This window comes from Oxyura jamaicensis, chromosome 11 (assembly GCF_011077185.1).
Source record: "Oxyura jamaicensis isolate SHBP4307 breed ruddy duck chromosome 11, BPBGC_Ojam_1.0, whole genome shotgun sequence".
NCBI classification, from domain to species: Eukaryota; Metazoa; Chordata; class Aves; order Anseriformes; family Anatidae; genus Oxyura; species Oxyura jamaicensis.
The window spans coordinates 1,304,973-1,317,237 of record NC_048903.1 but is presented as its reverse complement, the minus strand read 5'-3'; the positions used below and the strand labels follow the sequence as shown (position 1 = coordinate 1,317,237).

The 12,265-nt window shown below is 52.4% G+C and overlaps 1 protein-coding gene across 13 annotated transcripts in view; it reads right to left on the bottom strand.

Annotated features, from left to right (window-relative positions):
• The window catches only part of HYDIN (HYDIN axonemal central pair apparatus protein), a 127,215-nt gene that overhangs the window by 64,950 nt on the left and 50,000 nt on the right, over positions 1-12,265 (bottom strand). For all 13 annotated transcript variants that reach the window (XM_035336922.1, XM_035336930.1, XM_035336927.1 and 10 more), the window contains 6 exons: positions 11,665-11,732; positions 8,701-8,936; positions 8,002-8,102; positions 7,025-7,160; positions 6,434-6,595; positions 3,586-3,738 (listed from right to left, as the gene is read on the bottom strand). In XM_035336922.1, the coding sequence (XP_035192813.1) occupies positions 3,586-3,738; positions 6,434-6,595; positions 7,025-7,160; positions 8,002-8,102; positions 8,701-8,936; positions 11,665-11,732 (856 nt within the window). The remainder of the gene's footprint in view (positions 1-3,585; positions 3,739-6,433; positions 6,596-7,024; positions 7,161-8,001; positions 8,103-8,700; positions 8,937-11,664; positions 11,733-12,265) is intronic.

The window sequence follows — 12,265 nt, the reverse complement described above, 5'->3', positions numbered from 1 at the left end:
GGCTTTGGTGCCACCAATGGCCTGCATGAGGCTGGAAGTTCCTGGCCATAACCCATGTCCACGACTGATGCTGTATTCCCAGCATGGTCTGCTGCAAGGAACTGGTCCCTTCTGCTTCAGCAAGACCAGATCCCAGCCTAGATAAGAGTTTGTAGTGCTGTACTAGCAAAACACTGCCTTTAGAATCCAGACCAAAGGTTTGTTTCTCAAGGTGAGCTTTCAGAGCACGAGGATCTGGTGGGACAGCTCTGGAAAGAGTTAAACCTACGCATCTTGTCTTCAAAACCTCTGCTCACCTTGGAAGAGGCCACTCAGCCAGTGCTGCCCATGCCCTAGGGAGTTATTTAAACACTGATTTCCAAACAGCATCACAGCTATCTCTGCCTGCTCACATCTGAAGGGCACGGCGCTGTCTGCGTGTGCCTTGCTGTGAGCAAACGTTGACGGGACGGATAATTATGCAGATGCTTGGGGACAAAAACAAACAAACAAAAAATCCAATTTACAGTACACTTAAAAGCAACCCTCTTGCCAACTCCAGTCTGCTCCGACTGCAGTGGGAGCAGTTGGAGGGAGCTGTGGGCGATGCTGATGCTCCCCTAAGACCGCCCGCCCTGCAGCTTGCACTACAAAGTCCCCGCCAGCCAGAAGCAGCGACAGAAGCGCCGAAGCAGCAGCCATTTATCAGCGCTGTTTGTAAGTTTATCTCTGCGTTGTGCTGTCTCTCCATATGGCTGTTTCTTTATTACAGGGAATCGCAGCAAAAGCTTGAGATAATAGGCCATGAATTCGTAAATGAAACAAATCCTGCACTAATGAGGAGAGAAGCAAGTGTGTGAATGGGAACTGCATGTTCTCTCCTCGCTTACACCGAGTTTGACCGGGACCTTCACACTCTTCAAAGCAGAGATTTTGCCCCAGTGAACACCAGGTAGGAGACAGAAGAGAGAACCTCTGCTCTATCTACAGCATCAGCTACAGCTGAGTCCTGTGGCAGCTCGTCTCTGGGAGCACGGGAGGGGACCTGCACACCAGATCTCCTTCAGAGGATGCTCCTGACCTGCTCATCAGATGGCCCCAAAGCATGATGAGGCCCAAGCGTGGCTGGAGCGGCGTTAACTGTGGTGGCAGGGACAGGGCCTGGGGCACCCCGAGGCACAGCAACCTCCAGCATCTGCAGTGCAAGGCTCTGGGTTAAGGGAAAGGACCCTAAATTGGGGTCCAAACCAGGAAGCAGAGCAGGGGAAATCCCAAGAAGGGTTTTCTCCCTCCTCCCTAATTACAAGGCACCAGGAGACCCCCACCCCCCACCCTCTGGTAGCACATCTCAGCCCCAGCACGGTGGTCCTAGCAGGAGAAGAAAGCAGCCGCTGATTAACAAAGATTTCACACCAAGCTCGTCTTTTCCTTTCTGATCACCCAGACGTGATGTGCAGCCACCTTCTGTGATGCCAGGAGGTGCCATCGCTGACAATGGAACAATAATCCCTCAAGAAGGAAGAGGGATCCCTCAAGAAGACAGATGAAGAACAAGTAGGAAGTGATCTAAGATGAACGCTTTTCCTGCCACATCCCTGCCTTTCTGCAGGGAGAGCGTGCACTCCCATCGATCGATACGACTGCTTTGTGCTTGTCGATATGGCAAAAATCACACCATGCTTAAGGAAATGGGAAAAGATGACAGCAGCAGTGAGGAAAAGCAGCCACCTCTTTCTGCAGATCACACCAGCCCCCAGCTAAGCTCAAACAGCTCCTTCTTATTCTGTTGTTTACCCAAGCTAAAGGCAAATCCTCCCCTTGCTGGACCCAGAGGGGTCTCTTCAGCAGGCCAGGCCATGTCTGCAATGTCCCAAAGCGCAGGGACAGCGCCAACATCTCTGCTCATGCAGGAACCCAACGTCTCTGCACAGGGAGGTTGCAAAGCTCTCAGCACCCGGCAGCAGGAGCCCTGGCCTCCTGAAGCAAGCTGTCTGAAGGCTGACCCCAAAGCAGGGACAGGGCTCGTGAAGGCCACCTGGTTCCGCCAGGACATCAGCGGTGGTCTCAGGACAGACACTCGCAAGTGCCAGAGATGCTCAGGGCTGCCCCCAGCATCCAGCAGAGGGAAGTGGAGATGGGTGCAGGGAAGGTACCCCGTGCATCAGGGGTACAGCCAGAAATCCCTTACATCACAGTCAGACTATCTGCAACAAGACACTTGCCTGATGCCTTCCCTGTTGCTGCCGCTTAATTTAATCTCGTTCAGTTTGTGGAGGTGCCCGTTTGTGTGCTGTAACATTGCAGCTGTGAAAATTTCAATCGATAGCTCTTTCTTTTGAGTGGGGACTGTGATCTATGAGCCTCTGCGCAAATAGCCGCGGCTTCAAGATTAGCCATCGGGTGGGAGGCAGGGAAATGACAGCTCTGTCCTGCTGCAGGCTCTGAGCAGGGAATCCAAGCAGCAGCTTTGGCATCTTGGGGAACACAAAACTTCTGAGGAGTGATGGATGCTCCAGTCACCCACCAGCCAGGGGACAGCCGCAGCCCACTCTGCTCTCAGACAAACACACACAGCGCACCCCGGCACCTCAGAGCCTCTCCAATTTTAGCTCCCCAACCATTCAGTCCTCTCTTCTTCCCATTAGGAGCAGCACCAAAGGGCAAAACCCCAAGGGAGGCAGCAAAACAGCATCAAAGCAGCTGCTGAGGGCAAGAGAGGCTCAAGTACCCCTTGCACGCCTGCTCCATCGGGATGGAGCAGGTCCCCAGGGGCTCCACTGCTTCAGAGCCCCCATTTTCACTGCAAGGCAAGTCCACCCCTGCACCACCTTCATTTATCAGAGTCGTTTAGATTGGAAAAGACCTTCGAGATCATATCAGGGCCAACCACCAGCCTGACCTACGTTATTGTTCTATTTATCAGTTAGCCACAACGCTTGCAGATTGAGGGGATTTATCACCCGGTGCCATAAATAAGGGCACTGGGAGGCAGAAATTCCCTGCAAGCCCCACTGGCTTGCCCAGGGAGGGAAGGCAGGCATTGCACTGGGACAGCAGACACAGGTACAAGCAATAACATAACATCATGTTAAAAAAAAATAAATAAATAAGAAAAATAAGAAAAAAAAAAAAACACCACAAAAACCCATCATTATAAACAAGCACCACCCATCCAAAGGTGTTTGGCTGTTTGCAATGGAAAACAAATTTTCATCGTGGATCCAGACAAAATGCCCTGGGAATTCCCCACTTTACATTCATCCACCTGGGCACAGAAACTGGAGTGAGGCAGCTGGAAAAGCCCCACGAGGGAAATTCAGCCCCTTGTGCATCCCAGGAGGCTGAGCCCGTGCTTTTTCACACAATAAACAGAATTTGTGGAAATGATCCGGACCCACGTCTGCTCATATCTATGCAAATCCTCCACTTTCCTGGGAAGTCCCCTGCTAAAACCACACAGAGCCAGAACCCCTCTTGCTGCATGATCACGGAATATTTTCCTTTCTCTTTGAGATGATGACATGGAAATGTTGTGTATAAGACCAAGCCCCAGGCTGCTACGGACCAGTTGCATTTTGCTGCAAAACAGCCTCACAAAGCACTTACCATCTCTGCCCAGAACGATGCAGGGATGACCGCCTGATTGGAGAGGTTGAGAATTCGGGTAGCATCTTGCAGAACTTGGATATTGCCAAAATTTATCTTACTCGGATGCACGTAGACTACTGGGCCTTCTCCGGTGCACACTAAGTGAATTTTCTGCTCCAGGAAGCATGTAGAAAAGACCAAAAACAACAGGGAAAGGTTAAAAAGATTAGACAGTGCTCCGGGTACACCTAGGTTGAGGGATAATTATGGCTGATTGAAGCTTTTAGCGATGTAACACCGATACAAAAAACCTGCAGCAAGTGTGGGATCTGGGGTGAGCCCACCTGAAAGACACAAGCTCCCTTCATCGGGGGTGCAGAAACCCAGCTTCCCTTGCTTGTTTTTATCACACTTGCACCCACACCTCCTGCTCACTGCTGGCTTTCCTTCTGCTGCCCTGCACTCACTCACACCCCTTTTATTGCTCAGTTTTGCCCCAAACCACCGTTGCTGACTCCTGCTGTGGCTTGGATAGGAGCTCCATGAAAGTCAGAGCTATGCCTGTGAAAACCAGCACTCATCAGAAGCAAAGAAGGTTCTTCAAAGTTAGGAATACAGAAAAACACAGCTCGAAGGCAAATAACACTGTAAGAATAACAGTCAATTATTAATCACATCATTCAGTGTTTTTCTCCTTTACCAGTCTGTGACCCCAGCGTTTTGTTGCAGAAGCAGTGCCAACCTTCAGGGCAAAAATGCAGACCCCTTTACTAAACTTCCTCTTTGCATCGTTAAAACCATGAGAATTTATCCAGCCCTGCTGGCATTCACCAGGCCTGAACACCCCAACACGACCTGAACGCGCCCCGCTCCAACCCTGACAAGATGCTGGAGGGCACAGAGTCGGATTTGACCACAAAACCCTTTCTCTGTATGACCCGTACTGATGTCTGGCTGCAGGAAAGGGCATTGGCAGCTGTCAGAATCACTCGTCCAACTCTGCCAGAAGGAGCAGCGTCCGCAAGTGCTCTTGACAGGACGCTGCTGTGTGCAGATACGAGCCAAAATCAAGCACTGTGGCTGGTACCCCAGAAATAAGGAGCTGAACTCGTAGGAAGTGATGGGGCTTTCACTCGTGGGAGAGCAGAGCGCTGAGCTCTGGGTGATGCTGCCCACGACTCCCGGGAAGCAGGAGGCGCAGGGAAGAGCCGTGCCTCCACCTGACCACAGTGCAGGAGCAACGAAGGCAGGGCACAACCCTTTGGAGATGAGCAGAACAACAGCTGGAGGGTGCCCAGGCCACCCGGAAACCTGCTTGGCTTCGTTAGTGTGTACTATCATATGTCCTCACCAGTAAAGGGTAAAAGAAACAGCACTTCATCTACAGATTTATTGGAAGAGGCAAGAAAATCCCCTTTCGGCAGTGTTAGAGGCAAGGTCCCAAGTGGCAGGCAGGTGCGCAGTCCCTCGCAAACAAAACACCAGGCAACAGCCCTGTGGAGACACCGCATGGCGTCAGCGAAGGATCCGCAGGAGGTGTCCCCAGAAACCTTCGTAGAGGTTGGGACCAGCACCAGCAGGCAAACCTGAGGCAGGAGCACGCTCCTGTTTGGTTTTATTGGAATGCACAGCAGCGACTCCACTGAGGTCAGATTTGGATATGACAGGAAAATGCCACCAGTGCAGGTAGTTAAAAAACAAACTAACAGCTAAACCGCTGGGTTATTCCATCCCAGAGAAACCCTCACCTTTAAGGGAACTGAGCCTTACATTTATCAGCAACTGTTTTGCCACACCTCAGCTTTGTTGCAAAATTCACCTGCCCGGCCCTCCTGCTGCCTGGTGCACGTTCAGCCCCACAAAGCCCTGGGCTGAGATGTTCCGCGGCGTACGGGGGATTTAGCAGCTTTGCTTCCATTCATTTTAATGAAAGCCCAAATCCCTCGAACAGCTTTCAAAATGTCAACCTCCCTTTCTGTTACAGAAAGCTTAAGGTTCCCAGCAACCCTCTGACATCCTACTTCATGCTCAGAGGGATGACGAGACATTTTAGCAGAGCTACTGAAAAGTTAAAATAACTTTCAATTAAAGTTTAATTATCTAAATTTGTTCTAGATGAAGCCAGGACACTACACGAGATTTTCTTGCCTACGTTTTGCTGTCATTGTTGCTGCTGCTGTGTATGCATGACTATGGACAACGTATTTTAGAAGGTGTTAGCCCAGGATAAGCCCAGGAATGCTTCGCCTCATCCATTTCCAGGCTCGGTAGAAAAAGGTCTCTGTGCTGCAGATGCAAGCTGTGCAGAGATTTGTCTCTCTCTGGCTGGGGCTTTTGGCAAAGCAGTATGATGGGTACTTCTCAGACATGGTTTTCTGAGAAGCTTATGCCCAGCTTAGCTCAGAACTGCACTCCAGCACAGTTTCTCCAACGCCCTTTGCTGTAGCAGAGCCAGGGCTGCTCCGCAGCTATCCTCCTGATGAGGCAGCGGTCGGCGTTCATCTGACAGCAGAGTGAGACCAGGGACTGCCCTGGTGTGGGACTGGGCCAATTACCAGTCATGGGTGGGTGTGATGTGGAGCTCCTGACACCTCCTTCGCTTCCAGAAAAAGCAAACAGCTCTTGGGACATGGCAGGATCTGGCCCCTGCCCACATTCTCCCCTACCCAGCCTGGCTTCCCAGGCTGCCGTACCGATCTAAGCGCCAAGAGACATCCTGAGCATGGACATCTGGATTCCTGCCACCCCAATCATCATCTCTCCAGCTCTTGTTTGCCCAGGAAGAATCCTCAGAATTAGGAATCCCGGACACTCATGGCACCCCAGCAGGATGAGCCACGCGGACTGAAGGGACACTGGGGCTCACCAGCGGGGCTCCTCTCCCAAACACCGCCACCTCAGCGGCTGTGCACTGCTCCCCCGTCACCTGGGCTGCCAGCACCACCGGGACCTGCACCGAGCTGCGGGGCTGGATGATCCCACAGGGCGCGGGGCTGGAGTACCACACGGCAGCACCCTCCTTGTGCTCCTGCGGGGGACAGAGATGAACACAACTTCAGAACAACCTCGGAGAGAAGCTAAAGCCACGCAAATTGTCATTGTGGTAAATGTCAAGGAGCTGACAACCCCCTAGGAGAAAGCTAAAGGGCACAAAACCAGATGTGGGATGTGTATGTGCTTAGCATCCCGAGGGGTCTGGCACCAGGTGTGGGGAAACAGCTCCTGCTGAAGGCACCCAGCTGCTGCATCCCTTGCAAGCAGGGCTTTGTGACTCCCTAAATCCTCCTGCGCAAAAGCACCCCCAAAGACTAGAATTGCTTCCTATAGCCCAGCATATGTGTTTCTTAGGGGAAAAAAAAGGATCTGGATACATCTTGCTGTCTATTAGCCCCAGGTAGGTTTCTTCTCTGAGCAGCCCCCTGGATAAGGTCACGAGGAGGAGGAGGTGAGGCCGGACCTGTGGGAGGAGCCCGTAGCAGCCGGGAACGTCGCCGTCATTCACTAGAGTGAGAACCTGCTGGTAGGGGTGCTTCAGAAAGCACCGCCCGAACTTCACCACGGGGCTGAGCACTCGCAGCGGAGGAACAACACACCTGGGCAAAGAGATGACCAAGAGAAGGTGGAATTTGTACCAGGACCTGTGGTTAAAACTGCTCCTGCCATACTGCAGCATTCAGCTGGCTGTTGCTGCAGATGTCGACCTAAAAGGCTTATGAAGATAACATCACCCTGTCCGTCAGGCACTTTCAGGTAATTAGATGGACAGATTTAACTGCACCCCTCTCGTAATTCAGCTGATCCCTACTGCAGCACACCGGGATTGAGTCTGGCTGCAACAAGATCAACTTTGGGCTTTGAACGTTAATTAATGGTCAGCAGAACCAGAGGAAAGCGGAGAAAACTGCACTCATGCTTCACACCAAGGACAACTTTTCCCTTCCTTCCCCATCTTGCCCCCATTCTCCTCTCACCTGCTGCACCAGGAGCCCCTTTCCCCTCTGCCTGTGTGTTCATCAGCTGAACTGAGCACCAGCTCAGCAGGCAGCTCGCAGGGTGCCAGACGGGAAGAACAGAGCCTTTGGGTCATCACCCAGCACAAGCCCACCCTCCCCTTGCAGGCAGAAGCAAGGTGGCTCTTTGGAAACTTATTGCACCTCAAGCACCAGAAACCAGGCGAATCATGACTGTAATTACCATTCCCTCTAGGGAGACACTCAGGCCATGCCTGTTCATTGAACACAGGTGCTTTTTGACCCGTGACACTCTCAAAGCCCTGCTGTTCTCAAAGCTGATTTAACTCTGTGTCCAGCTGGGCAGAACATGCCCATTAAACTGCTTTTTGAGCAGGGCCAGAGCAAGCAGGCTGTGTGCAAGGCAGTGCAGAGGTGGTGGAAGCCCCAGGAGAGAGGACGAGCTGGCAGGAATGCATGATACCTGGCCGTGAGGAGGAGCGCCAGCACCTCCTTGCCGACGCCATCCACGTCCACCACCAGCGCCAGCTCGTACTGTCTCACGGTGTTGGAGCACAGCGTGACCTGGCAGAAGAAAAGAGCAAACACTCAGTGACTCCCCCGAGCCATCGCACACATGTGAGACAAACCTGGGGTCATTGGGTGGGAGAGAACATCACTGAAGGATGCTCTACCAGCCCAGGCTGTCTAAAACTCCACCGAGGTGTCACCAAGGCCCCCAGTGTGCTGGCCTGCCCAAGCTCTTTGGGGCCCTCCGTTCCACAATAAGGAAAGGGAGGATTTTGCTCTCATTTCATACCGGAGCACAGTTTCTAAGACTAACACAAATCTGATGATGATGTCCGAGCTGTTAACTACACCTTGCAGTTATCAAGGCACACACAAACTAAATTAAAACACAAGTCAGCTAAAGCTCTTCCTCCTCTACTCACCACTGTACAAAAATTATTCCATTAACTTCAAAGCTCAGCTACAATAGCATAAATCCAGAGGAAATCTGTTGGCTTTAACAGTAGGAGTTCAGCCTCCCAAGGGGAAAGCATGGCCCAGCGGATGCTGGACAGTTCAGGGCTGCCACAGCTTTTTCTGTCCCCATTAGAGACCAGAGAAACTTCACCTCTCCCTGGTGAAGCGCACACACACGGCTGGACCTGCACCATACCTGAACATCCAGCAGTCCCTGGGAGCGGATGGTTCCTCTGCAGGGCGATATGGTAAATTCACTGGGCTTGAGGTCGCTGTGAGCTCCCCTTCTCCAGGAGAGGCGGGTGTTGTCCGACATCTGGACAAAACTGGTCACACTGGGGGCTCCAGAGCCATCTCCCGGAATGCGGAGGTTGAACGTCATGGGCACCAGGGAGGTGTTACTGAGGCGACACGACAGGGTGCGAGGAAAGCCTACGAAACGACACAAACACAGACATATGCCCCAGATACCCCCTGGTTGCTGGTGTGAATATCCTGTAAAAAAAAACTGGGCTTGGAATGCAGCTTTTTGACAAATCTGAATGACGGCTATTTGAAAAGCTAAGCGAGGAGTTAACCTTCGCTCTCCCATCACGCTGAGCCCCCGGCACATCTCGCTCCCAGCGCTGCCGATCACCAGAGGTTTTCCTTCTCTCTAACCACAAGGAGCTCTGTCCTTTGCCCCCAAACCAGCACCAGTCACTTAGCATTTATGCGAGTGCATCCAGACAGACCATAATGGATTTATCTATTCTGAAAACCCAATCAATAAAATTCAAGTTCTGCCATTCATGCTCAGGCTGAATACTACCTTAAACCCATGAAACACCCCACGATTTTCAGTATGTGAAAGCATCCACGGTAAAAGAAAGGAAGGATGAAATAGGGAACTACAGCACTATGCAAAGCACTCTTTAACGTGGCTTCTTGTGATCCTACTACAAGTTTGTGGTTAATTGCAAGTGCAACACTCCCACAGTGCTTCCTTCTCATCAGCTGAGGCTGATGATCATCAGCCTAACACCTATGAAAGCGAGCTCAGCTCGAGCACCCGACCTTTTCTCAACCTCTGATCCCATCACAGTTGGATTACCTGTATGGACAAAAATCACCCATAAAAAAGCAGGTTCTGCACCTGCTAGCAGGAACTTTGAGTTGAAAGCTGCATTCCCACCCCTGTGCCCTCACGTAGCCTTTTTACAGACCCCTGCCGCGTCTTCCCTGCTACCTGATCCCCCTCGCTGTCCTCCACCTCGCCGAGGTCAGCCTCCACCTCCCGGCTTTGATTGCTTCCTCAGATGCAGCAGCCTCCTGCTCACTGCCAAATGCCCGTGGTCTGGGCTGAGGCAGGGTAAGTTCACCCCAACCATGGATTTGCAGATCCCAAGGCTGACCTGAAGCCCTGCTTTCCACCTTGAGCTGGTCAAGAAGTTGCTGCTATCCCTCTAAGACAGGGATCTAACCATACTTATACGGGGCTGGGTGGGAACACAGTCACCAAGAGACATCTTTGGTGCCCCTTGGGTACGTGCCGGGCTGGAAAAATGTAACACAGTCCTCATAGAGCAGCTGTGTCCATCTGGAGGCTCCTGTTAAAGGACCTCCTATTTCAGGGTGCACAGCACCTCAGAGCCCACTTTACAGGGGGCTTAGAAATCAGCAGGAGAAGTGCTTTGCCTTTCCTAACAAACAGGGACATTGCACCCAGGCTGGCTTCGATTGCTCCCTGCAGAGGTTGACCCCGGTGTCTCGGAGGCTGGCTTTCCATCACCTGCACACCCAGGGGGTGTTGTGCAGAGACAGGAGAGAGCCCACAGCGCAGGAGAGCAGCCCACAGCCCTCTTCCCTGCTGCTCTGGAGCAGATGCTGGCTCGGCTGCTTTCCAAGCATCGTTTGCATCTAGCTGGGGAGGGGAACGGGGTGCAGGCAGGTTCTCTGTGCCCAGCAGTGCCAAGCAGCTAACCCAGCAGCCTAGCACGGGGGCAGGAGGTGCACAAGGACCAACACAGACTTCGCAGAATCCCAAAGCTGCCGGACGCAGACGATCATTAGCACGGTTGAAAGAAGTCACAACCCACAAAAGCTGCCTTATTCGGCTGAGAAGGCCTTGTTAATGAAATCAGATTGCATTGGGTGAATCGCGTGTTATGTAACCGTATTTCTGCCAGGCGTGTTTCTTGTTTTATTTGGTCAAAAGGAAACAAAGAAGTGAAAAGTGGTGATGGAGACAGAGGAGGAAGCAGCTCAGAGAAGGTAATGAGTTTTCTTTAAAAGTCCACGAAGAGCATGAAAACACAGAGGCATCCTGGGCACAGAATGATAATGGCCCTTCAATCAATCCACAATTGATTTCACATTTCAACTTCAGATCACCGCAGCAAAAAAGCCTTTTGTGAGACTGAGATGGAGAAATCAGAATCTGCATCTCAATGGGGATGCTCCGGATGTGCAGCTGCAGGCGCTGCCAGATGAGGAGCAGGATCCTGCACCTCTGGGGACATCTGTGCCTGGTGCCATACCCGGCACCCGATAACAGGGTGCCCGCAAAGCGCCTGGCTCTAGAGCACGACAGGCTGGCACATGGTTTAACACCTTTTTCTGGTGCTCCTATTCCCTGGGCCCTCCTGCAGCACGGCCCTTCATGGTCGTTCTGCTGCCAAGGATCAGGAGCTTCAGGTTAAACAGGCTTGAGGGACACTGTAAAGCAGCAGCTTTCAATTCCTTCATTTCTATTTGACCTCACCATGGCTTTCATTTACTCAAAATAGCAGCGAAGGACAAACTCTGCTCGGCGCCAGTTCCACCGTGATTTTGTTCCCCAATCTCCGTGATGCAGAGAGCAAAGTGATGGGAAATGCCAGTCATTTAACCCTCACTCATCGCCCTACACTTTTAAAGGCATCCAGAGCCTCTTATTCCGTTGGGGCACTTAGGCTGGAAATTGGATCTCATGTGCCCCAGTGCATCCATGCTTCAGCCCAGGAGCTTTTCCCAAGACTGCGTGTGCAGTTTTAGTGGCACAACACTGCCTAGGCAGCCAGCAGCTCTGGTTTTAGCACCCTAAAGGCTGCCACGAACCCGACAGATGCTCCTGCTCCAGCACACTCCATTTTGGTACAGCACCCACCTCCCCCTTCACGGCCCCCTGGGGTGCACTCACCGAAGGGGACGTCACCAAAGCGGAGGGAGGGTACATCGAAGTGAAAGGTCGGTCCGATGACACAGCCCCTGCGGGGATGAAGGCAGGCAGAGGAGGAGTTGGGGTGGTGAAGGAGGAGGGCAAGTTGCTTGGCTCCATCACCCTGCACCCGTGAGCTCAGCGCATCACCTGCATGGGCAGGAGGCAGCCTCGCTCAGGGCACCAGGCCAAGTCACTGCTGGCCGGATGAAGGACCCTGAACGAGCGATGGCCCCGTGCCTCAGTTTCCCACACGAGAACTCAGAGGTGCCCACACAAAAGCAGAATTACTGTAGCCAGCCTTCCCAGCCACAGGTTCTCTGCTTTGGCATTTCCCAGCTGGGACTGGTGTTCCCATGGAACATACGAACAACTTTTTCTCAGAGGACCTTGATCACACAGCGGAGGATTTTGAGGCCAAGGGAGCCCTGAGCACCCCGTGACCATAGCCAGAAGAGCAGCAGCTCTACACCATGGACAATAACAGTGGAGAAAAGCACCAGCTTGTCACCAGTGTGCCAGCTGACACGTCCGTGAGCAACACATCTTGAACCACCAAACGTGGGCATCCCAAACCCAGCAC